Source organism: Pan paniscus, chromosome 3 (genome assembly GCF_029289425.2).
Source record: "Pan paniscus chromosome 3, NHGRI_mPanPan1-v2.0_pri, whole genome shotgun sequence".
NCBI classification, from domain to species: domain Eukaryota; kingdom Metazoa; phylum Chordata; class Mammalia; order Primates; family Hominidae; genus Pan; species Pan paniscus.
The window spans coordinates 110,650,808-110,676,196 of record NC_073252.2 but is presented as its reverse complement, the minus strand read 5'-3'; the positions used below and the strand labels follow the sequence as shown (position 1 = coordinate 110,676,196).

General features: G+C 38.2%; 1 protein-coding gene across 10 annotated transcripts in view; it reads left to right on the top strand.

Annotated features, from left to right (window-relative positions):
* Window positions 1-25,389, top strand: part of ZGRF1 (zinc finger GRF-type containing 1) — a 100,448-nt gene that overhangs the window by 38,645 nt on the left and 36,414 nt on the right. For all 10 annotated transcript variants that reach the window (XR_008625212.2, XM_034959010.3, XM_055111720.2 and 7 more), the window contains 6 exons: window positions 11,591-11,741; window positions 13,537-14,186; window positions 14,876-15,014; window positions 15,737-15,921; window positions 17,288-17,484; window positions 19,654-19,793. Coding sequence is in view for 9 of the 10 variants with exons in the window: in XM_034959010.3 (XP_034814901.1) it covers window positions 11,591-11,741; window positions 13,537-14,186; window positions 14,876-15,014; window positions 15,737-15,921; window positions 17,288-17,484; window positions 19,654-19,793 (1,462 nt within the window). In the remaining variant the exon portion in view is untranslated. The remainder of the gene's footprint in view (window positions 1-11,590; window positions 11,742-13,536; window positions 14,187-14,875; window positions 15,015-15,736; window positions 15,922-17,287; window positions 17,485-19,653; window positions 19,794-25,389) is intronic.

The following is a 25,389-nucleotide window of genomic DNA, read 5'->3' as shown; positions in this document are numbered from 1 at the left end:
TGGCTAATTTCTTATATTTTTAGTATGGTTGCATATACATTTAGAACTAGCTTAACAATTTGCTATGTTGGCCAGGTTGTTCTCAAACTCCTAGCCTCAAGTGATCTCCCTGCCTCGGCCTCCCAAAGTGCTGGGATTACAGGCATGAGCCACTACTCCCGGCTGCCCAGCTAATTTTAAAAATTTTTTTGAGATGTTGTTTCACCAGGTTGCTGCTGGTTTTGAACTCCTGGGCTCAAACGATCTTCCTGCCTCAGCCTCCCAAAGTGTTGGGATTATAGGTGTGAACCACCACGCCTGGCCTAGTTTATCATTTTTTTTTTTTTTTGAGATGGAGTCTTGCTCTGTTGCCCAGGCTGGAGTTCAGTGGCGTGATTTTGCCTCACTGCAACCTCTGCTGTTGGGGTGATCAGACCCAACACCAGGTTGTAGGGGTGACGAAGTCTGGCAGAGTCAAAGGATTGAGAAAAAGACAGTATGAGAAGTAAAGCTGGGACCAGGTGGCCATCGCGATCATGGAGGCTGCGAAGGCCCCGATCTCTGGGAGCCCATGCTATTTATTGGTAATCCAACAGAGAAACAGGTGGTGAGAATGTGGAGGTCAAAAGGGCAGGCACATGATCTACAGCTGTGACAGTTTAGCATTTATAAGGAACATGTTCTGCTACTTGAGATAATGGGAATAGGAGCCTAGGAGGGCTAGAAGCAAGGAGCCAGCAAGTCTACACACATTCCAGAGGACATTATGTCAGTCATGCAAGCCCTACCTCAGTTTCCCTCCCAACACTCAGCTTTTTCCCAGCACTCTGCCTCCTGGGTTCAAGTGATTCTCCGGCGTCAGCCTCCCAAGTAGCTGGGATTATAGGTGCCCACCACCATGCCAGCTAATTTTTGTATTTTTAGTAGAGACGGGGTTTCACCATGTTGGCCAGGCAGGACTCGAACTCCTGACCTTGTGATCCGCTTGCTTCGGCCTCCCAAAGTACTGGGATTATAGGAGTGATCCACCACACCTGGCCCTAGTTTATCATTTTTAATGTAATTTATTTGCTGTTTCCTTTACGATTAGTGCTTTTGTATCTTAAGAAATCTTTCTTTGGACGACAAGGTGACTCACACCTGTAATCCCAGCACTTCAGGAGCCTGAAGCAGGAGGATCACTTAAGGCAAGGAATTCAAGACCAGCCTGGGCAACATAGTGAGACTCGGTCCCTACAAAAAAAATTTAAAAATTAGGTAGGTGTCATGATGTGTGCCTCTAGTCCCAGCTACCCAGCAGGCTGAGGTAGGAGGATCGCTTGAGCCTGGGAGATTGAGGCTGCCTTGAGCCATGATCATGCCACCACACTGGGTGACAGAGTGAGATCCTGTATCAAAGAAAAAAAAACATTTCTCTACCTCAAGATCATGAAGATATTCTCTCATATTATCTTGTACAAGCTTTATTAATTTACATTTCACATTTTGGTCTATAGTTTACCTGTAATTGATTTTTATGTATTGAGTACATTTTATGTAAAGTTACATGTTTTCTCCATATGAATATTCAGTTGACCCAGCACCATTTATTGAAAGAGCTATCTTTTCTTCATTCCTTTGCCATGAATCAAGGGTCCATATATTAAGGGTCTCTTATTAGTTTCTCTTCTGATTTATTGGTCTGCAATTTCAGAAGTCACAAAGCATGTGCTTTCTTTCTTTCTTCCTTTTTTTTTAAACAGAATCTCACTGTGTCACCCAGGCTGAAGTGCAGTGGCATTATACAGGCTCATTGCAGCTTCAAACTCCTGGGCTCAAGTGATCCTCCCTCCACAGCCTCCCAAGTAGCTGAGACTGTAGGCACACACCACCATGCCTGGCTAATTTTTTTTTTTTTTTTTTAGACACAGGGTCTTGCTATACTGCCAGGCTGGTCTCAAACTCCTGACTCAAGCAGTCCTCTCACCTTGGTCTTCCAAAGTGCTGGGACTGTAGGCATGAGCCACAGTGGCTGGCCTATGTACTTTCTACATATCTTTAAATCTTCCCACCTTATTCTTCTCATTTTTTTACATTTGCATATATGTTTAGAACTAGCTTAATGGTTTTCACACATACACACAAGCTGGGAATTTGGATGAAATTCCATTGTGCATGTCAATTTTGGGCAGAATTAACACTTTTATAACATGTTATTGATAAATTTTCAATATTATAAAAATATTTCCCTCTATTTCAATCTGCTGCAATATCTTCCAGTAATGTTTTATAGTTTTGGTATAGAGGTTCTCTATATATTATTTGTATATTTGATTTGTAGGAGCTCTTTGCTCTTTACATACTAAGAAAATTAACCCTTTGTCATTTTTTCCCACTACATTAGTGCTTTGACTCTGATTTTTATGTTTTTGAGAAGGAGCCTCACTCTGTTGCCCAAGCTGGAGTGCAGTGGCATGATATCGGCTCACTGCAACCTCTGTCTCCCAGGCTCAAGTGATTCCCCCACCTTAGCCTCCTGAGTAGCTGGGACTACAGGTACACACCACCAAACCTCGCTAATTTTTAAATTTTTTATAGAGATAGGGTTTTACCATGTTGCCCAGGCTGGTCTTGAACTCCTGGGCTCAACCGATACACCTGCCTTGACCCCCGAAAGTGTTGGGATTCTAGGCATCTGACACCGTGACTGGCCTGATTATGATTTTTCTAAAATTAAATGTTTTAATTTATGTAATCAGATTTGTCAGTGTTTTTTGTGATTTCTGGAGCTCAGAACTCTTTAAGTATTCACTTAATGTTTTTAATTAATAAAAACATTATTTTATTATTAATTAATAAAAGCACCTTGATGCTTTTAATAACTATTATGATTTTGCATTGTCTTTAACAAGAGCTAATGATTACAGTGGCTACAGTAAAATTAGTTGTTTCTGAATCCCTCCTTTATATTCTTCCAGGCACCTATAATATTAATAGCTATATTATAACTTTAAGATAAATATATATTCAATGTTTTTGTTATTATAAATGTTTTAATATTTTCACTGCTGAGCCAATTGGTATACTATGATTACATTTTCTTCCCTTTATAACTTTGGGTTTTTCCGGTTTATAATTGTCTCTTTTTAAAATTTGCTTAGTGTTTTTTGAATACTGGGGCAAAGTTTTTCCATACCCTCAAAAAGCTGTATAAAATACTCCTTAATACAGGAATTCACACATACTTTTCATATAATCTGTGTCAGTTCCATTATTTTCCTATGGCATCTTTTCCAGGTTTTTCATCTGCCTGCTTCAGTATGCACTGTATAATTGACAACTTAAGAATGCCCATTGCCGCCTTCCTAGCATGAGTTGCTTACATCTTGAACACCATGTCTCCTTTCTTGTTATGCTGGAGTACATCTTTGAATACCTCCAAAGAAAGGGAGCAAGGGGAGATAAAATTTGGGAGACTTTGCATGTTAAAAATGGTTTTTTTTGCTTTCATACTTGATCGATAGTTTGACTTAGTGTAGAATTTGGATATGATCTGCTTTATTCTTTTTTTTTTTTTTTTTAGTGTGTGTGTGTGTGTGGGTACATTTTGAGACAGTCTGGCTCTGTCACCCAGGCCGGAGTGAAGTGGCACGATCTCGGCTCACTGCAACCTCTGCCTCCCAGGCTTAAGCGATTCTCCTGCCTCAGCCTCCCGAGTAGCTGGGGCCACGGGCACGCACCACCACGCCCAGCTAATTTTTTTTTGGTATTTTTAGTAGAGACAGGGTTTCTCCATCTTGGCCAGGCTGGTCTTGAACTCCTGACCTCAAATGATCCACTCACCTCAGCCTCCAAAAGTGCTGGGATTACAGGAGTGAACCACTGCGCCCACTTCTTTGTAATTTAAATTTAGCAGTGCCTTCTCCCTCTAGAATTATTATTACTATTACTATTATTATTATTATTAGAGACAAGGTCTCACTCTCTTGCTTAGGCTGGAGTGCAGTGGCACAATTATAACTCACTGTAGCCTCAAACTCCTGGGCCCAAGCCAACCTCCTGCCTCAGCCTCCTGGGTAGCTGGGATTACAGATGCACACCACCACACCTGGCTAATTTTTAAAAACTTTTTCTAGAGATGGGGTCTTCCTATGTTTTCTGGGTCTCAAACTCCTGCCCTCAAGTGTTCCTGCTGCCTCAGCCTCCCAAAGTGCTGGGATTATAGGTGTGAGCACAGTGCCTGACCCTCCCTCTAGAATTTTTTTTTTTTTTAGATAGAGTCTGGCTCTGTCACCCAGGCTGGAGTGCAGTGGTGTGATCTCGGCTCACTGCAACTTCCGCCTCTTGGGTTCAAGTGATTATTCTGCCTCAGCCTCCCAAGAAGCTGGGACTACAGGCGTGCACCCCAAACCTGGCTAATTTTTGTATTTTTAATGGAGACAGGGTTTCACTATGTTGACCAGGATGGCCTCAAACTTCTGACCTTAAGTGATCCGCCTGTCTCAGCCTCCCAAAGTGCTAGGATTACAGGCATGAGCTGCTGTGCCTGGCACAGAAACTTTTAATGACTTTAAAAAAATTCCTGGCCATGCACAGTGGCCTCCCAAAGTGCTAGATAATCCCAGCACTTGGGGAGGTCGAGGTGGGCAGATCACCTGAGCTCAGGAGTTCGAGACCATCCTGGGCAATGGGGCAAAACCCTGTCTCTACACAAAATTAAAAATTAGCCAGGTGTGGTGGCATGTGCCTGTAATCCCAGCTACTTGGGAGGCTAAGGCAGGAGAATCCCTTGAGCCTGGGAGGCAGAGGTTGCAGTGAGCTGAGATGGTGCCAGTGCCCTCCAGCTTGGACAACAGAGTGAGACCCAGTTTCCAACAACAACAAAAAAAATCCTGATATTCTGAAATTTCGCTGTCTTGTGCTTTCCTTCAGGTTTCATTAATACACTATACTCAGTGAGTCTTTTCATCCTGTAAATACAAATCTACTTGTCTTATGAAACTTTTTTAAAAATATATTTCTTTGTTGCTTTTTCCCCCCAGTGTTTTCTAGATTTTCTTTCTGGAATCTTCTATCAAATATTTTAGTCCATTGTATCCTACTTTCAGCAACACCTGTGGCCTTCAGTTTCTGAGCCCTTCCATGGTTATTGAGGCAAATCAGTTTACTTCTTATTGGGCTTTCCTTTACTAGGTGCTTTGGTTAGATTTTCTTGATATTGCCAAGTCTATACTATTCCCCATCCTCTTAATATTGTATTGTAATTCAGGATTGCCATTGCTTCTTAGTTTCATCAAAGATGGAGTTTCTGTTTCTCATCCTCTGTATTTTTTGAGAGGAGAACAAAATTTAGAGGTATTCCATATTGAAAAAGAAACTTATGTACATTATTTTTATTTCTAGTTATTGTTATCTACATCAGTTATGATTATGTGCTTTATATTCTGAGTTTACAAAAATGTTCTAAAACAAAATGATTAGATCTACAAACAGATAAGTGCTTTTTTGAATAAGCGTGACATTGCTTGCACGTAGCAATCTCTGGACTTACAAAAAATTCTGTATTTTTATCAAATTCTGAGATACTACCACTGTAAAAAGCACCAGTTTGTTATACAGCACTAAGAAAGAAGAGTAGTCATTTAGACATTACACAATGTTTTATATCCTAGACTTTAAAAACATTATAAAATATTTACTGTGGTGAAAACCATATATCATAAAATTTACTATTTCAACCAGTTCAGTAGTGTTAAGTATACTTACGTTGTTTTGAAATGGATCTCCAGAACTTTTTAATCTTCACTTAGACTTCTAATGTTATATTTATTGAAAGAATGCTTTTAAGCTTACTTGGGCATACATATATTTTGATATATATATAAATACAGACACACACACACACACACACATATATATACACACAAACATATATATTTATGTTTTGTAGAGACTGGCTCTTACTATGTTGCCCAGGCTGGTCTCCTATCCTCAAGCGATCCTTTTGCCTTCGCCTTCCAAAGTGCAGGGTTTATAGATGTGAGCCACTATGCTGTGTTGGGCACAGTTTTTAATTGTATATTACACTGCTTTGTTCTCTTGCCTTTCTTTGAACATAATAATTTTTTGTTCAGGGCTAAATCATAGTATAATCTTTTGAAGACATTTAAACAGCAAAATTACTTAGAACGTGTTTGATATTAGCAATGCACAGACCAATTCATATTTAAGTGATTATTAAGATGAACAGCATGACTAATTTGCATACATTTGCACATGTACAGGCAATGACAACTATGTCACAACTGTTGCCTGTGCTATAGAGATGTAAAAATGTCATCACTTTTAAAGTGTTTGCCTATTTCAAAGACATTAAAATGTAAAAAATGTGAGTCATAAGAATTTTATATTTTTAGTAGAGATGGGGTTTCACCATGTTGGCCAGGCTGGTCTCGAACTCCTGACCTCAGGTGATCTGCCTGCCTCAGCCTCCCAAAGTGCTAGGGATTACAGGCGTGAGCCACCGCACCTGGCCTGTGGAGTAATTTTTGTTAAAATCTAACAAAACGTAGATGACTGCTTTCTTTGTCATTTAAAGATGTTTTGATCTTTGCAATATGACAGGAAACGAAACATGCATAATTATAAAGGAAGAAATAGAATTAAAATAACCAATTAAAACTTGAAAGTTTAGAAGGGATTTTAGAAAGGACCTGAAGACAAGATAAACTTGAAAAATTAGGCCAGGCGTGGTGGCTCACACCTGTAATCCCAGCACTTTGGGGGGCTGAGGTGGGCAGATCATTTGAGGTCAGGAGTTCGAGACCAGCCAGGCCAACATGGTAAAACCCCATCTCTACCAAAAATACAAAAATTAGCTGGGCGTGGTGGCATGTGCCTGTAATCCCAGCTACTTGGGAGACTGAGGCAGGAGAATTGCTTGAACCTGGGAGGTGGAGGTTGCTGTGAGCTAAGATCACGCCACTGCACTCTAGCCTGGGTGACAGAGCGAGTCTCTGTCTCAAAAAAAAAAAAAAAAAAAAAACCAAACCGAAAACAAAAAACTTAAAAAATTAATAGCTTTCCTAACCAATTAGAAAATATAGTAGAAAAAGAGTCCCAACAATAGTAACAAATGATATTTGTTAGAAATGTGCAGGACATGTGTAAAATAGACTATGAAATTTACTGTTGAATATAAAATTTGTGAATAAATAAGAATTCAAAAGTACTTATTGAATACCTTCTGTGGGTCAGAAGACTTGTAAGACTTGGGTATAGATTGATGGACAAACAAGATATGACCTTAAAGGTCAGCAGGGGGAGGGAGATGTTAATCAGGAGAATAAACAAACAAACAAATAAATTGAGATAATTGCTATGTAGGAAATCTGTGAAAGTACTCTCAAATTATAAGGGAATCTACTTTAGAATGGGTGATTAGGCTGGGCATGGTGGCTCACACCTGTAATCTTAGCACTAAGGGAGGCCAAAGCGGGAGGATTGCTCGAGCCCAGGAGTTCAAGTGAGAACAGCCTGGGCAACAGGGAATCCCCATCTCTAAAAATTAGCCAGGTGTGGTGTCACACAACTGTAGTCCCAGCTACTCAGGAGGCGGGGGTGGGACGATCAATTGATCCTGGCAGGTTAAGGCTGTAGTGAGCTGTGATCCCACCACTGCATTCCAGCCTGAGCGACAGAGCAAGACCTGTCTTAAAATAAATAGATAAATAAATAATAAAATGGGTGATAAAGGAGGGCTTCTCCAGCATTGGCAACAGTGAGGGACTGAGCATACCATGCAAAGAAACAGTATGTGTAAATTCCCTGAGATTGAAAAGTTGCGTGAGTTTGAGGAAGTGAAAGAAGGCCAAGGTATCTGGATTGTGGTGAATGAAACAGAAAATGGTAATTAATGAGGCTGGACAGGTCAGCTGGGCCAGACATAGACATAGAGTCTTCAGGCCAGGTTCAGAATAAAATCAAAACTTTGATTTTTATTGTGCGTGCCACTGGGAAATCACTGAAGGATGCAGCATGAAGTGACATGATTCAATTTATATTTTTAAAGTTTTTGCTGGCTGCTATATAGAAGATGGCTTGGATGGACACAGTGGTAGAAGCAGAGAAACCAGTTAAGAGAATGCTTTGATGATAGTGAATTGAAGTAGGGATTGTGGCAGTGAAAGTATAGTGGAGTTGGTGGGTTTAAGACAAATCTTGGAGGTAGAATCATGGATGTTACTGGATTAAATGTAAGGAGTAGGGTGAAAGAAAGGGAGAAGAAAAACAACTGGACAGACTGAGGCAATTTTCATTGAGTAAAGCAAGATGGGGAAGTGTATTAGTTTGCTAGGGTTGCCATAACAAAATACCACAGGCTAGATGGCTTAAACAACAGAAATTAATTTTCTCACAGTCTGAAAGCTAGAAGTCCAAGATCAAGGTTCCAGCCAATTCTGTTTCTGATGAGCCCCTCTTCATGGCTTACGGATAGCTGCCTTCTCCCTATGTCCTTACGTGTCCTTTTCTTGTGTGCATTTGAAGAGAGAGAATTCTCTGTTGTCTCTCTTTGTAAGGTAACTAATTCAGTTGGGTAAGGGCCCCACTCTTATGACCTCATTTAACCCTAGTTATCTCCTAAAGGCTGTGTCTTCAAATATAATCACATTGGAGGTTAAGGCTTCAACATATACATTTTTTGTGGGTACATAATTCTCTCCATAGCAGGGAGGAGCAGGTTTGGTGAATACATAAGAATAAATAAATAATACCTGTGAGACCATCAAATAGAGATGCTAAGTAAAAAGTTGGGTACATGAGTCTGATTTAGAGGAGATATTTGTGGAGTCATTTGCACAAAGAAAAGTTTAAAGCAATAAGAGTGGATGGGTTCATTTAAAGAGAGCATAGAGAAGAGAGTGGGTTATATTTGTATCAAGAATTGGGATAGAGATAGTTATGTGAATTATAATTGAGACATCCAATAAAATGAGGACAGAAATATGTCCATTTCATTTAGCAACTTGGAGGTCAGTGGTGACCTTGGCAAGAGCAATTTCAATGAAATAGGGTAAGAATTAGTTTAGAGTCATTTAAAAAGTGAATGAGGCCTGGCGTGGTGGCTCACACCTGTAATCCTAGCACTTTGGGAGGCCGAGTCGGGTGGATCACCTGAGGTCAGAAGTTTGAGACCAGCCTGGCCAACATGGTGAAACCCCGTCTCTCCTAAAAGCACAAAAATTAGCCTGGGGTGGTGGCACATGCCTGTAGTCCCAGCTACTCAGGAGCCTGAGGCACGAGAATTGCTTGTACCTGGGAGGTAGAGGTTGCAGTGAGCCGAGATCACGCCACTGATCTCCAGCCTGGGAAACAGAGTGAGACTTGATCTCAAAAAAAAAAAAGAATGAATGAGAGGTAAGAAAATGGAGACCATGTATGTAGCAAACTCCTTAAAATGAGCATATTTATTTAATCAGTCACTCATTTGACAAATATTTCTTGAGCAATGCCTGTTATGTTACACTGTTCTTGGTCTAGAGATAGGCTTGTGAATAAAGCAGGCATGATCTTTCCCTCATAGAACTTACATTCTAGTTAAAGGAGACAAAATAAATAAATACACAGCACCTCAGAGTGTCTTAAGTGCTCTGAAGAATGACACTGGTATGTAGGGGGATAGGGAGTGCACACGGGAGTGGAGTTCTATTTTAGGCAAGGTAAGCCTCTCTGATAAGATGACACTGGAGTCGAGATCTGAATGAAGAGAGGGAGAAAGGCATGCAGATATCTAGGGGAAAGGCATTCCAGGCACAGGGAATAGCAAGAGCAAAGGTTTTGGGGCAGAAGAATGATGGCTGGTGTGTAAAACAGCAAGGAGGCTGCCATGGAGTGAGTGAGTGAGGGGGAGGGTGATAGGCAGTGAGGTTAAACAGGAGGTAAGGGGCTGATGAGGTAGGGCTGCATAGGACTTTGTAAGAGCTGCCTCATACTTTAAGAGAGATTGGGAGCCATTGGAGGGTTTTGATCAGAGGAATGAAATAATCGAACTTACATTTTAGAAAGTACTCTGGCAAGTTTCTGGAGAGGGTAGTAGGGGAACAGAGCGGAATACTGTACTCAGTAAGTACTGCCTGTTACTGTTATTTTTATTAAAGAGGCAATACAGTCTAGACTGGCTAGATTTGAACTCCCTTATAAGCTTGATGAATTAAGCAAATTTAAGTGCTTACCTGCTCTTTTTCTCACTTCTCCCAGTTGTAAAATAAGGAAAATAAGAGTACCCACCTCATATGGTTGTGACAAGGATTAAACAAGTTAAAATATATAGTGTTGGCATATAGTAAGAACTCAGAAATATAATAAAACTATTTTTATAGCGATGATTGTAATTTCCCATTTGTCTGTCTTCCACTGAACTGAACTCCTTGAGTCCAGGGATCATGAATATTTTTTCACATCTTTGTTTCCTAGCACAGCACCCAGAACCCAGTAGCCAATCAAGAAAATGTTGTGTAATATATATATAAGCTTATAAACTTTGAATCTTTATTGTCTTTTTTTTTTTTCTTTTTTTTTGAGAAGGAGTCTTGCTCTGTTGCCTAGGCTGGAGTGTAATGGCGTGATCTCGGCTCACTGCAACCTCACCTCCCAGGTTCAAGTGGTTCCCCTGTCTCAGCCTCATGAGTAACTGGGATTACAGGCGCATGCCACCATGTCCGGCTAATTTTTTGTATTTTAGTAGAGATGGGGTTTCACTGTGTTGCCCATCCTGGTCTCGAACTCCTGACCTCAGGTGATCCACCCCGCCTCAGCCTCCCAAAGTGCTGGGATTACAGGAGTGAGCCGCTGCGCCTGGCTCTTGTCATTTATTAAGGAAAATATCATACAGTCACTAACATAATCATTTTAACAAGTTCAAATCATTTACAAGAGTATGAAGTTATAAGTAAAAGAGCTTTTCCCCCAATTCCACTCCCATCAAAAGCCACTCTAACAATTTGGTATGTATTCTTCCAAATTTTATTCTTTTATTCTGTGCTTATACAAATATATATATTGTGTATATATTTGATCATCATATTAGATTTTAAGATGATTAATTTCTGGAAGAAGCAGCAGCAAAATTAAATGCTGTTCTAACAAGAATAACATATGAACTGTATAGCTGGCATATATTTAACAAGTTCAGTTCATTTGGGAGCAATGTCTTGAAGTTTAGATCAACTATGGACTTGAGGACATAAGAGAAAACTGTTCAGTCCTTGAGTTTGCAGGGATTTAGACCTTCACAGCTGTAAACATGAGGTCTAATTTGGCCTGAGCCCCTTAGAATGGCAGTTGATCTTCAGGACCAAAGCCTAATAACCCAGACCAGTCCAAATCAAAATCTGACCCACTTCAAGTAAATCTGAAAGATTTTATGCTCTGTATTTTACTGTTATTCTTGTTGATTTTAGTAAGTTTATTCTGTCCTTTTTGGAAGAAGTTTTATAGTTGTTGCCCCCACCATAGCTCTACATAATGTGCTTTAAATCATTATTTTTATAATATAGAGTACTAGAATTCATTCAAACTAAAGAAAAAAATCAGAAGATTTTGGTTTGTAGTTTTGATTCTTCTTTCTGTATAGGTGACATCACCAGAAGAAAACATCTCTACATTGAGCCCTGTTTCTACCTTTTCTTTGAACTCAAGAGATGAAGACTTCATGGTAGAATTCTCTGAGACGTCCCTGAAAGCAAGAACTTTACCTGATGATCTTCATTTTCTCAACTTGGAGGGTAGTCGTTACCACATTGCTCTAATATCTGTCTATTCATTTAAGATGAAGTTTTTTATTTGAGAGATTATTACACTAAATATATCTTAGAACCAGATTCAGTGTCATATCCCTTGAAGCCTTTCCATAACCTTTCTTCCTTTGAACTTTTTCTATCATAGATAGCTATTCCAGGTACAATATTCCCTTCTAGCTATCTAGTTCCTTCTTGTTTCTCCTCCCAACTTTGTCAACACAGACCCCTGAAAGTATCTTCTACCATTGTCAGTTCTTCTCACAGCTGTAACTCCAGCATCTGACCCCTTTACAGCCCTTTCCTGTTCCAGAGGAATGACTCATTGCAAGTGTCTCATCAACACCATTGGTTGACCTTAGCATAACCTTTTAGTGTCTCTTTTTGCTCTGGGATCCTGAACTCTTCAACTGCTGCTACCACCTTTGCATTCCTAGGACTCTAGGTTTTCATATATTTTGGCCCTTCACTATGAGTCAGCTTCTGCTTCTTGATGAATATAATACTATTCTCTAGGATCCCTTTCACTAAAATTTCTTTTTTTTCTCTTTTCTTATAATCTCATCAATATATCTTCCCCTGATTCTGAATTTATGTTGGGTGAGGGGTGAGTTGTAGATAGTTTTTTGATTTTGGATGGATGATACAAAAAATTCTGTAATGTGAATTGGTAGTTGGGTTAGAAAAGGTTTTATGGGTGTGGTTGGTAGAAGGCAACAAGGTAGAGAAGAATCAAATACACCAGAGTGGGTATTCAAGAATAAGTGATATGGTAGTGAACAGTAGATGATTTTCACAGTTATACCATGAATCTTTTACTTTAATGGATTTTTAACTTTTCTGTCAGTGTTACTTGATCGACTTGTTAGAATTACAGCATAGCACTTTATAAAAGAATATTCTTTGGCTCACCTACTGCTCTGCTACTTTCCAGATGATCTCCAGAGTATATTTCCAACAAGATAGAAACTCTGTCAGGAAGGTACATTATTATAAAATAGGAATCCATAGTATTGTCAGATAAAAACTATAAGCTTGCATAATTCTGATGCAGTATTATTCATTTGTTTATATATTCAACAAATAGTTACTACTTCTTAGATTTTTAGGAATATATCACTAAAGCTGCTGACACACAGAAGGAATCATTAAACTCTTTCAGACAGAATTTGCCATGAGTTTACCAGAATTATACTCTTATCAAACACCATTAGATCAAAATAAAGCTAAAATCTTTTTTACTCTGAAGGGTAACATGATAATTCATGAGTGTAAAAATATATAAAGGAAGTTACAATCACATAGTCATATAAATGAACCATGAGCTTCCGTCTCTGGAGAAAGAATGTAAAGTAGATATAAAAAACTAGTCTAGGTTCTTATCCTGACTCTGCCACTTAGTAGTTATGCTACTGCTAAGCCTTTGTAATCTCATTTGTAAAATGAGAATGATGCATTTTTTTGTTGTTGTTAGCTTTAAAGTGCTTTGAAAATGTTAAGTGCTATATAAACATAATTTAGTAATTAGGAAAAAAATCATAAGGAGGAGAAGAAAAAGAGGGACTTCATCAACCCTAAGAATGTTTCAGTATATATGAATTAAGCTTTGAAATCTTTATTTTTTGAGGTTAAAACCATTAATTTTTTTTAAGGAAATAAAATAATGTGATTTTTTTTTTCAGAGCAAGTTGCTACATTTTGCTTTTTATACCCACTGTTTTCTAGAGCCTAGGTGATAACTAGTAGAACATTTTTATTTAATCAGCATTCTGTTTTCTTTCAGGGATGAAAAAATCCCGTTCTCTGGAGAATGAGAACCTTCAAAGGCTTTCATTATTAAGTAGAACCCAGGTTCCACTTATTACTTTGCCACGTACTGATGGGCCACCTGACTTAGACTCTCATTCGTATATGATCAACTCTAACACATACGAGTCTTCTGGCTCCCCCATGCTCAACTTGTGTGAAAAGTCAGCAGTTCTTTCGTTTAGCATTGAGCCTGAGGACCAAAATGAAACCTTTTTCTCTGAAGAATCTAGGGAAGTGACTCCAGGGGATGTTTCACTTAATAATATATCTACTCAGAGCAAGTGGCTGAAATATCAAAACACATCCCAATGCAACATGGCTACTCCAAACAGAGTTGATAAGAGAATAACTGATGGCTTCTTTGCTGAGGCTGTTTCTGGGATGCATTTTAGAGACACAAGTGAAAGACAGAGTGATGCTGTCGATGAAAGCTCTTTAGACTCTGTGCATTTGCAAATGATAAAAGGCATGCTCTATCAACAGCAGCAGGATTTTAGCAGTCAAGATTTGGTTTCCAGAAAGAAAGTACTTTCTCTGAATTTAAAGCAGACTTCTAAGACAGAGGAAATTAAAAATGTATTAGGAGGGTCTACCTGCTACAACTACAGTGTAAAGGATTTACAGGTGAGGAAATGTACCAGTCTTGTGGTGCATTTTTCCAATAGTTATTGTCTGAATTTCAACAAAAGAATTACCAAAATATACTGCATAGGAGCAATTTGGACAGATGGCTTTTTTTGATCCTAACTCTGAGCTACAGTTACATCATCCTTTACTTAAAATCTCTCATAATAGTAGTGAACATTGAATGAAATGATTTATTTGAAAGTATCTGGTGCAGTGTCTGGTAAATTATCAGTACTTAATAAGTGATAGCTCCTACTTTTGTTTCCATCACTACTACCATTACAATGATTGTTTTTACTTTTGACTGTCAATTGTGTTTGCTGATTAAGTCATTAGGGTAAAGGTGCATCTTATTTCACATTAATTGTGAATAATCCTTATTATAGTCATAACCAGAAATAAAGATACATAATGATCCATTCACATCAGTTAACTTTTTCCTAGCAAAAAATATATAAAAACTTATTAAGGGGCAGATAAGAAAAGTTACTCTTATATAGGGTTAAAATTGCCATTCGTAGCTATTCTTGCTATATTTGGTTTCTCATTTAAAATTTGAAAGTAATTTTCAAGGATCCTAGAAATCAAAAGAAAAATTAATATTTTAAAAAAATGTCTATGAAAAATAATTTACTCTTTAGTATTTTTCTGGAGTTGCTATGATAACTTGAATTATTCCATTGCAGGAGATAAGTGGCTCTGAGCTGTGCTTTCCAAGTGGGCAGAAAATAAAATCTGCTTATCTTCCCCAAAGGCAAATTCACATACCAGCTGTTTTTCAGTCTCCTGCTCATTATAAGCAGACTTTCACATCTTGCCTCATAGGTATGGCTGTTGTGTTTTTATTGTATCATGATTGCTGCTTCATGTAAGTAGTAGAATTGTGAGAGTTTAATACATTATATTGTGAATTTTCATACTAAATACCTTATTTTTCATATGTTCTAGTTTCTGACAGTAACTTTTATTCTAATTTCAGATCAAAACTGAGTTTTAAAAGTGGGAAATTACAATCTTCTATTTTTTTTTGAGACAGGATCTCACTATGTTGCCCAGGCTGGAGTGCAGTGGAGCAGTCTTGGCTTACTGTAACCTTGCCTTCCAGGTTCAAGTGATCCTCCCACTTCAGCCTCCCAAGTAGCTGGAACCACAGGTGCACACCACCACACCCAGCTAATTTTTGTATTTTTAGCAGAAATGAGGTCTCACCATATGGCTCAGGCTGGTCTTGAACCCCTAGGGGGCTCAAGCAATCTACTCGCCTTGGCCTCCCAAAGTGCGTTGATTACAGGCATGAGCCACCACACTTGGCCAGTATTATCTTTTGAAAGTTAAGAGTTTTTCTTCCTTTTTTTTTTTTTTTTTAACTAGAAGTGTTACAAATGACCTGTTAAATTTAGCAGAAAATAACTTTTAAAAATGGATATTCCTATTATATATGACTCTGTTTAAAGGCTATTCAAATTTAGCTACAAACAGCACATAAGTGATACAAACAAAATTATTTTGTATTTAATTTTGTGTTCTATCTCTTTTTTTTTTTGTAGAACATCTAAATATATTGCTGTTTGGGTTAGCACAAAACCTGCAGAAAGCTCTTTCAAAAGTTGACATATCATTTTATACATCATTGAAGGGAGAGAAACTGAAAAACGCAGAAAATAATGTACCATCCTGCCATCATAGTCAACCTGCAAAACTTGTCATGGTTAAAAAGGAAGGTCCAAATAAGGTATTCTTGCTTCCCCTCCCCCTACCATACCAAATACTTGTCTTATAAAGGGTTTAGATACCTATTACTTCATGATAAGCTTAAAGAGTGAGTCTTGATTAAGAGCTTTCTATTTGAGGTGTTGGTACCTAACATACATTAAATTCTCAAAGTTGTATTGAAAGAATGATTTGTGCTCTAGGATACAAAAATATGAGTTAAGATTAACCTTCAAGTTGCTTAGGAACTTTTTGTATAGTATTTTTATTTATTTTTATTATTATTATTTTTTTAGACACAGGGTCTCTCTGTTGCCCAGGATGGAGTGCAGTAGCATGATCATAGCTCACTGCAGCCTTGAACTTCCGGGCTCAAGCCATCCTCCCGCCTTGGCCTCCCAAAGTGCTAGGATTACAGGCATAAGCCACTGTGCCCAGCTGAAAATTTTACATACTTCTGTAATTGATAAAATAGGAGGAATATGCTCAAGTTACAGTGAGATCACTGAGAAGGGGGATATGTTCCAACCTGAGAGCTTAGAGAATTCAGAAATGAGCCTGAAAGAAATGAAGGTTGAAACTAGTCTACCATGTAATCCCCAGTACAAGTAACAGATAAGGCCAGAGGAATAGAAAAGTATGCTGGCTTAATTTACATTGTTAATAATATATTATGGAGGAAGTCAGGTTAGTAAAATGTATGTTGATTGATGACTTATATTCATTGTAGAACTGTGCTTTCATTCATAATACAGTTTGCTTCCACCATTTGCATATCCCACTTCATTGTTAGCTAAGTGTGTAAATTTGGATTTAAATTTAGGTGTCAAAAGCAAAAATTCATAAATAGTGATATAACTGTGGACTAAAATATAGCCACTAAAAATCTTTGTTTTCTTTTTAAGATTATTTGATGACATAGTTGCATGCTCATACTATGTTGTTGGGTACAAGGGCTAGGTTACAGAGTAGAAAATGTATCATCTGAGTTTTGTGTAAAAAAAATTTACATGTGTTTGTTCTTTTTGGGTTGTGGTGTGTGTGTACTTACGCGAATGAGAAAAAAGGATAGAAATAAATGGATAAGATATTCAGTGTTTCTGGACAGTTTTCAGGTTGTTTATAGTGAACATTTTAAATCAGAAAAACAAATTTTCAAATAAGCTTTTATTCTCAGAATAATGTAATCTTTTGATAAACAGAAAGTAAATGGAAAAGTAGGTGGTTTTAAATTTTAAATTAATAATAAAGTTAAGTCATATAGTGACTAATTTACTGGAGTACAGTAATGCCAAGCAGTCTTCATAGAAGCCTTGACAAACACAAAAATAATCGAAAAATAAAAGCATTTTTTTCACTAAATGTTGATCTTTTTTCTTTCCCCTTAGGGTCGTCTCTTTTATACATGTGATGGACCCAAAGCTGATCGATGTAAATTCTTTAAATGGCTTGAGGACGTGACTCCAGGATATTCAACACAGGAAGGAGCTCGACCTGGCATGGTTTTAAGTGATATTAAGAGTATTGGCTTGTATTTAAGAAGTCAAAAGATACCACTTTATGAGGAATGCCAGCTTTTGGTGAGGTATGTTTTATAGTACCAAATAATTGCCTGTGATTATATAAGAGAACGACAGCCTTCACAGAACTATCATCAGTTTTAAAAGAGATTAAGATAGGAAAACTATTTAAAAGATGGAATACCTCAGTTTGTAAACCTGCAAAATGGGAATAAGTCTTTTTTTTTTTTAATTATATAGTTACAAGGTCTTGCTCTGTTGCCCAGGCTGGAGTGCAGTGGTGTGATCCTTAGCTCACTGCAACCTTCAACTCCTGGGCTGATGCTCTCCACCCGCCCCAGCCTCCTGAGTAGCTGGGACTTCAGGCACATGCCACCATGCCCAGCTAATTTGAAATTTTTGTAGAGTTGGGGTCTTGCTATGTTGCCCAGGCTAGTTTCAAACTCCTGGACTGAAATGATCCTCCCATCTCACCCTCCCAAAGTGCTGGAATTAGAGGTGTGAGCTATCATGCTCGGCCAGGGAATAAGTCTTTAAAGTTATTTCGGCTCCCTCTAAACATCAAACAAATGTCAGCAATATCAGGATAACTAGCAGGGTGCTATTTTTCTAACTTATTTTGTATATAGCCGGGGCTATTTTCCACAATCCTAAGGGAAACCCTATCCGACAAACTATAGGAATAATTTTTAGCAGTGTGGCATAATAAATAAGTGATCATTTGCATGTCTGAACTACAAAGCTTATAGGATAATAGAATGCTACTTTTTGGAAGTATGTCTTATAAGTTTAGATTATTCAAAATAAATATAATGACTATTTGCATGGTGATTTAGTAGTAAGATTTTTATTCGGAGCTGATATATGCCAGGCCCTCTTCTAACTAGGCACTTCGCATGAATTATTTTATGCAATTATTATAATAGCCTGTAAGATGGAGATATCGGAATAAGTTATTCCCATTTTATAGTTTAGAAAATGAGGTTCCGCAAAAAAATAAAAATAGAACTATCATATGATCCAGCAATCCCATTCTTGGGTATGTATCCAAAAGAAAGGAAATAAGTATATCAAAGAGATACCTGCACTTTCATGTTTATTTCAGCAGTATTCACAATAGCCAAGATATGGAATCAACCTAAGTGTCCATCAGTGGATGAATGGATAAAGAAAATGTGGTATATAAACACACACACACAATGGGATCTTACTCAGCCATAAAAAAGAATGAAATCTTGTCATTTGCAGCAACTGGAGGTCATTATGTTAAGTGAAATAAACCAAAGGCCAGGCATGATCTCACGCCTGTAATCCCAGAACTTTGGGAGGCTAAGGTGGGTGAATCACTTGAACACAGGAGTACCAGACCAGCCTGGGCAACATGATGAAACGTCATCTCATGAAACCTCATCTCTACAAAAATTAGCCAGGTGTGGTGGCCTGCACCTGTAGTCCCAGCTACTTGGGAGGCTGAGACGGGAGGATGGCTTGAGCCCAGGAGGTGGAGGTTGCAGTGAGCCAAGCTCATGCCACTGCACTTCCAGCCTGGGCAACAAAGCCAGACTCCGTCTCAAAAAAAAAAAAGAAAGAAGCCAGATACAGAAAGACAAATATTGCATGTTCTTACTCATGTGTGGAGCTAAAAAAGCAGATCTCATGGAAGTAAGAGAATAGAATGATGGTTACCAGAGGCTGGGAAGAAAAGGGGGTGGGAAATGAAGAGAGGTTGGTTAAAGTGTTAAAAAAAAAAAAAAGGAATACAGTAGGGAAATTATAGTTAACAATAATTTATTGTATATATCAGAATAACTAGAAGAGAAGAATTGTAATGTTCCCAACACAAAGAAAAGATCAGTGTTTGAAGTGATGAATATCCCAGTTTCCCTGATTTGATCTGATCATTACACAATGTGTAAAGGTATCAGGATATCACATGTACTCCCAAAATATGTGTAACTATTATATACCAATAAACAAAATTAAATTTAAAAATTTTAAAAAGCACACGAGGTGTTCTTTTAGATACTTTTCTATCTCAGTCTCTTCTAAAACTGATGACAGTTCTGTGACAGTTGTTATTTTCTTACTTTGATACAGTATATTTATATTTTGTATACATGTATGAAACTAGGTAAACATGAAACCCTGGTTCTTTTCATACTGTATTTTAAAGATTTTCAAAAAACTTGCATCTTAATATTACAGTTCATTTTTATTTTTTATTCCCTTTTCAGAAAAGGATTTGATTTTCAGAGAAAACAGTATGGCAAACTAAAGAAGTTTACTACTGTAAATCCTGAGTTTTATAATGAACCAAAAACCAAACTTTATCTTAAGCTAAGTCGGAAGGAAAGTTCTTCAGCTTATAGCAAAAGTAAGTTGATCTGATCATACTGGTGATTCAGTCTAGCCTTATATCTCCATTATATACAGCTGTATAAATTGTTTATATTAAAGAATTTTATATTAAATTTTAAAAGTATAATTTAATAGTAATATGTATTATAAACTAATTGTATAATAAATTAGACCATTTCTAAAAAACATATTTTTAAGATGTTAGGGCTTTTTATTTTTATTTTTTAATTTATTTTTATTTTTATTTTTATTATACTTTGTTTTAGGGTACATGTGCACAACGTGCAGGTTTGTTACATGTGTATACATGTGCCATGTTGGTGTGCTGCACCCATTAACTCATCATTTAACATTAGGTATATCTCCTAATGCTATCCCTCCCCCCTCCCACAACAGGCCCCAGTGTGTGATGTTCCCCTTCCTGTGTCCATGTGTTCTCATTGTTCAGTTCCCACCTATGAGTGAGAACATGCGGTGTTTGGTTTTTTGTCCTTGTGATAGTTTGCTGAGAATGATGGTTTCCAGCTTCATCCATGTCCCTACAAAGGACATGAACTCATCCTTTTTTATGGCTGCATAGTATTCCATGGTGTATATGTGCCACATTTTCTTAATCCAGTCTATCATTGTTGGACATTTGGGTTGGTGCCAAGTTTTTGCTATTGTGAATAGTGCTGCAATAAACATACGTGTGCATGTGTCTTTATAGCAGCATGTTTTATAATCCTTTGGGTATATACCCAGTAATGGGATGGCTGGGTCAAATGGTATTTCTAGTTCTAGAGCCCTGAGGAATCGCCACACTGACTTCCACAATGGTTGAACTAGTTTACAGTCCCACCAACAGTGTAAAAGTGTTCCTATTTCTCCACATCCTCTCCAGCACCTGTTGTTTCCTGACTTTTTAGTGATCGCCATTCTTACTGGTGTGAGATGGTATCTCACTGTGGTTTTGATTTGCAGTTCTCTGATGGCCAGTGATGATGAGCATTTTTTCATGTGTCTTTTGGCTGCATAAATGTCTTCTTTTGAGAAGTGTCTTTTCATATCCTTTGCCCACTTTTTGATGGGGTTGTTTGTTTTTTTCTTGTAAATTTGTTTGAGTTCATTGTAGATTCTAGATATTAGCCCTTTGTCAGATGAGTAGATTGCAAAAATTTTCTCCCATTCTGTAGGTTGCCTGTTCACTCTGATGGTAGTTTCTTTTGCTGTGCAGAAGCTCTTGAGTTTAATTAGATCCCATTTGTCAGTTTTGGCTTTTGTTGCCATTGCTTTTGGTGTTTTAGACATGAAGTCCTTGCCCATGCCTATGTCCTGAATGGTATTGCCTAGGTTTTCTTCTAGGGTTTTTATGGTTTTAGGTCTAACATTTAAGTCTTTAATCCATTTTGAATTAATTTTTGTATAAGGTGTAAGGAAGGGATCCAGTTTCAGCTTTCTACATATGGCTAGCCAGTTTTCCCAGCACCATTTATTAAATAGGGAATCCTTTCCCCATTGCTTGTTTTTGTCAGGTTTGTCAAAGATCAGATAGTTGTAGATATGCGGCATTATTTCTGAGGGCTCTGTTCTGTTCCATTGGTCTATATCTCTGTTTTGGTACCAGTACCATGCTGTTTTGGTTACTGTAGTATAGTTTGTAGTATAGTTTGAAGTCAGGTAGCGTGATGCCTCCAGCTTTGCTCTTTTGGCTTAGGATCGACTTGGCAATGTGGGCTCTTTTTTGGTTCCATATGAACTTCAAAGTAGTTTTTTCCAATTCTGTGAAGAAAGTCATTGGTAGCTTGATGGGGATGGCATTGAATCTGTAAATTACCTTGGGCAGTATGGCCGTTTTCACAATATTGATTCTTCCTACCCATGAGCATGGAATGTTATTCCATTTGTTTGTATCCTCTTTTATTTCATTGAGCAGTGGTTTGTAGTTCTCCTTGAAGAGGTCCTTCACGTCCCTTGTAAGTTGGATTCCTAGGTATTTTATTCTCTTTGAAGCAATTGTGAATGGGAGTTCACTCATGATTTGGCTCTCTGTTTGTCTGTTATTGGTGTATAAGAATGCTTATGATTTTTGCACATTGATTTTGTATCCTGACACTTTGCTGAATTTGCCTATCAGCTTAAAGAGATTTTGGGCTGAGACGATGTGGTTTTCTAGATATACAATCATGTCATCTGCAAACAGGGACAATTTGACTTCCTCTTTTCCTAATTGAATACCCTTTATTTCCTTCTCTTGCCTGATTGCCCTGGCCAGAACTTCCAACACTATGTTGTATAGGAGTGGTGAGAGAGGGCATCCGTGTCTTGTGCCAGTTTTCAAAGGGAATGCTTCCAGTTTTTGCCCATTCTGTGTGATATTGGCTGTGGGTTTGTCATAGATAGCTCTTATTATTTTGAGATACATCCAATCAATACCTAACTTATTGAGAGTTTTTAGCATGAACGGTTGTTGAATTTTGTCAAAGGCCTTTTCTGCATCTATTGAGATAATCATGTGGTTTTTGTCTTTGGTTCTGTTTATATGCTGGATTATGTTTGTTGATTTGTGTATGTTGAACCAGCCTTGCATCCCAGGGATGAAGCCCACTTGATCATGGTGGATAAGCTTTTTGATGTGCTGCTGGATTCAGTTTGCCAGTATTTTATTGAGGATTTCTGCATCGATGTTCATCAGGGATATTGGTCTAAAATTCTGTTTTTTTGTTGTGTCTCTGCCAGGCTTTGGTATCAGGGTGATTCTGGCCTCAGAAAATGAATTAGGGAGGATTCCCTCTTTTTCTATTGATTGGAATAGTTTCAGAAGGAATGGTACCAGCTCCTCCTTGCACCTCTGGTAGAATTCGGCTGTGAATCCATCTGGTCCTGGACTTTTTTTGGTTGGTAGGCTATTAATTATTGCCTCAATTTCAGAGCCTGTTATTAGTCTATTCAGAGATTCAACTTCTTCCTGGTTTAGTCTTGGGAGGGTGTATGTGTCGAGGAATTTATCCATTTCTTCTTGATGTTCTAGTTTATTTGCATAGAGGTGTTTATAGTATTCTCTGATGGTAGTTTGTATTTCTGTGGATCGGTGGTGATATCCCCTTTATCATTTTTTATTGTGTCTATTTGATTCTTCTCTCTTTTCTTCTTTATTAGTCTTGCTAGTGGTCTATCAATTTTGTTGATCTTTTCAAAAAACCAGCTCCTGGATTCATTGATTTTTTGAAGGGTTTTTTGTGTCTCTATTTCCTTCAGTTCTGCTCTGATCTTAGTTATTTCTTGCCTTCTGCTAGCTTTTGAATGTGTTTGCTCCTGCTTCTCTAGTTCTTTTAATTGTGATGTTAGGATGTCAATTTTAGATCTTTCCTGCTTTCTCTTGTGGGCATTTAGTGCTATAAATTTCCCACTACACACTGCTTTGAATGTGTCCCAGAGATTCTGGTATGTTGTGTCTTTGTTCTTGTTGGTTTCAAAGAACATCTTTATTTCTGCTTTGATTATGTACCCAGTAGTCATTCAGGAGCAGGTTGTTCAGTTTCCATGTAGTTGAGCGGTTTTGAGTGAGTTTCTTAATGCTGAGTTCTAGTTTGCACTGTGATCTGAGAGATAGTTTGTTATAATTTCTGTTCTTTCACATTTGCTGAGGAGTGTTTTACTTCCAACTATATGGTCAATTTTGGAATAGGTGTGGTGTGGTGCTGAAAAGAATGTATATTCTGTTGATTTGGGGTGGAGAGTTGTGTAGATATCTATTAGGTCTGCTTTGTGCAGAGCTGAGTTCAATTCCTGGATATCCTTGTTAACTTTCTGTCTCGTTGATCTGTCTAATGTTGACAGTGGGGTGTTAAAGTCTCCCATTATTATTGTGTGGGAGTCTAAGTCTCTTTGTAGGTCTCTAAGGACTTGCTGTATGAATCTGGGTGCTCCTGTATTGGGTGCATATATATTTAGGATAGTTAGCTCTTCTTGTTGAATTGATCCCTTTACCATTATGTAATGGCCTTCTTTGTCTCTTTTGATCTTTGTTGGTTTAAAGTCTGTTTAATCAGAGACTAGGATTGCAACCCTTGCCTTTTTTTGTTTTCCATTTGCTTGGTAGATCTTCCTCCATCTCTTTATTTTGAGCCTGTGTGTGTCTCTGCATGTGAGATGGGTTTCCTGAATACAGCACACTGATGGATCTTGACTCTTTATCCAATTTGCCAGTCTGTGTCTTTTAATTGGAGCATTTAGCCCATTTACATTTAAGGTTAATATTGTTATGTGTGAATTTGATCCTGTCATTATGATGTTAGCTGGTTATTTTGCTCGTTAGTTGATGCAGTTTCTTCCTAGCCTCGATGGTCTTTACAATTTGGCATGTTTTTGCAGTGGCTGGTACCGGTTATTCCTTTCCATGTTTAGTGCTTCCTTCAGGAGCTCCTTTAGGGCAGGCCTGGTGGTGACAAATCTCTCAGCATTTGCTTGTCTGTAAAGGATTTTATTTCTCCTTCACTTACGAAGCTTAGTTTGGCTGGATATGAAATTCTGGGTTGAAAATTTTTTTCTTTAAGAGCGTTGAATATTGGCCCCCACTCTCTTCTGGCTTGTAGAGTTTCTGCTGAGAGATCAGCTGTTAGTCTGATGGGCTTCCCTTTGTGGGTAACTTGACCTTTCTCTCTGGCCGCCCTTAACATTTTTTCCTTCATTTCAACTTTGGTGAATCTGACAATTATGTGTCTTGGAGTTGCTGTTCTTGAGGAGTATGTTTGTGGCATTCTCTGTATTTCCTGAATTTGAATGTTGGCCTGCCTTGCTAGATTGGGGAAGTTTTCCTGGATAATATCCTGCAGAGTGTTTTCCAACTTGGTTCCATTCTCTCTGTCACTTTCAGGTACACCAATCAGACGTAGATTTGGTCTTTTCACATAGTCCCATATTTCTTGGAGGCTTGGTTCATTTCTTTTTATTCTTTTTTCCCTAAACTTCTCTTCTTGCTTCATTTCATTCTTTTGATCTTCCATCACTGATACCCTTTCTTCCAGTTGATCGAATCGGCTACTGAGTCTTGTGCATTTATCATGCAGTTCTCGTGCCGTGGTTTTCAGCTCCATCAGGTCCTTTAAGGACTTCTTTGCGTTGGTTATTCTAGTTAGCCATTCGTCTAATTTTTTTTCAAGGTTTTTAACTTCTTTGCCATAGGTTCAAACTTCCACCTTTAGCTGGGAGTAGTTTGATCGTCTGGAGCCTTCTTCTCTCAACTTGTCAAAGTAATTCTCTGTCCCGCTTTGTTCTGTTACTGGTGAGGAGCTGCGTTCCTTTGGAGGAGGAGAGGCGCTCTGATTTTTAGAATTTTCAGCTTTTCTGCTCTGTTTTTTCCCCATCTTTGTGGTTTTATCTACCGTTGGTCTTTGATGATGGTGACGTACAGATGGGGTTTTGGTTTGGATGTCCTTTCTGTTTGTTAATTTTCCCTCTAACAGTCAGGACCCTCAGCTGCAGGTCTGTTGGAGTTTGCTGGAGGTCCACTCCAGACCCTGTTTGCCTGGGTATCAGCAGTGGAGGCTGCAGAACAGCAGATATTGGTGAACAGCAAATGTTGCTGCCTGATCGTTCCTCTGGAAGTTTTGTCTCAGAGGAATACCCAGCTG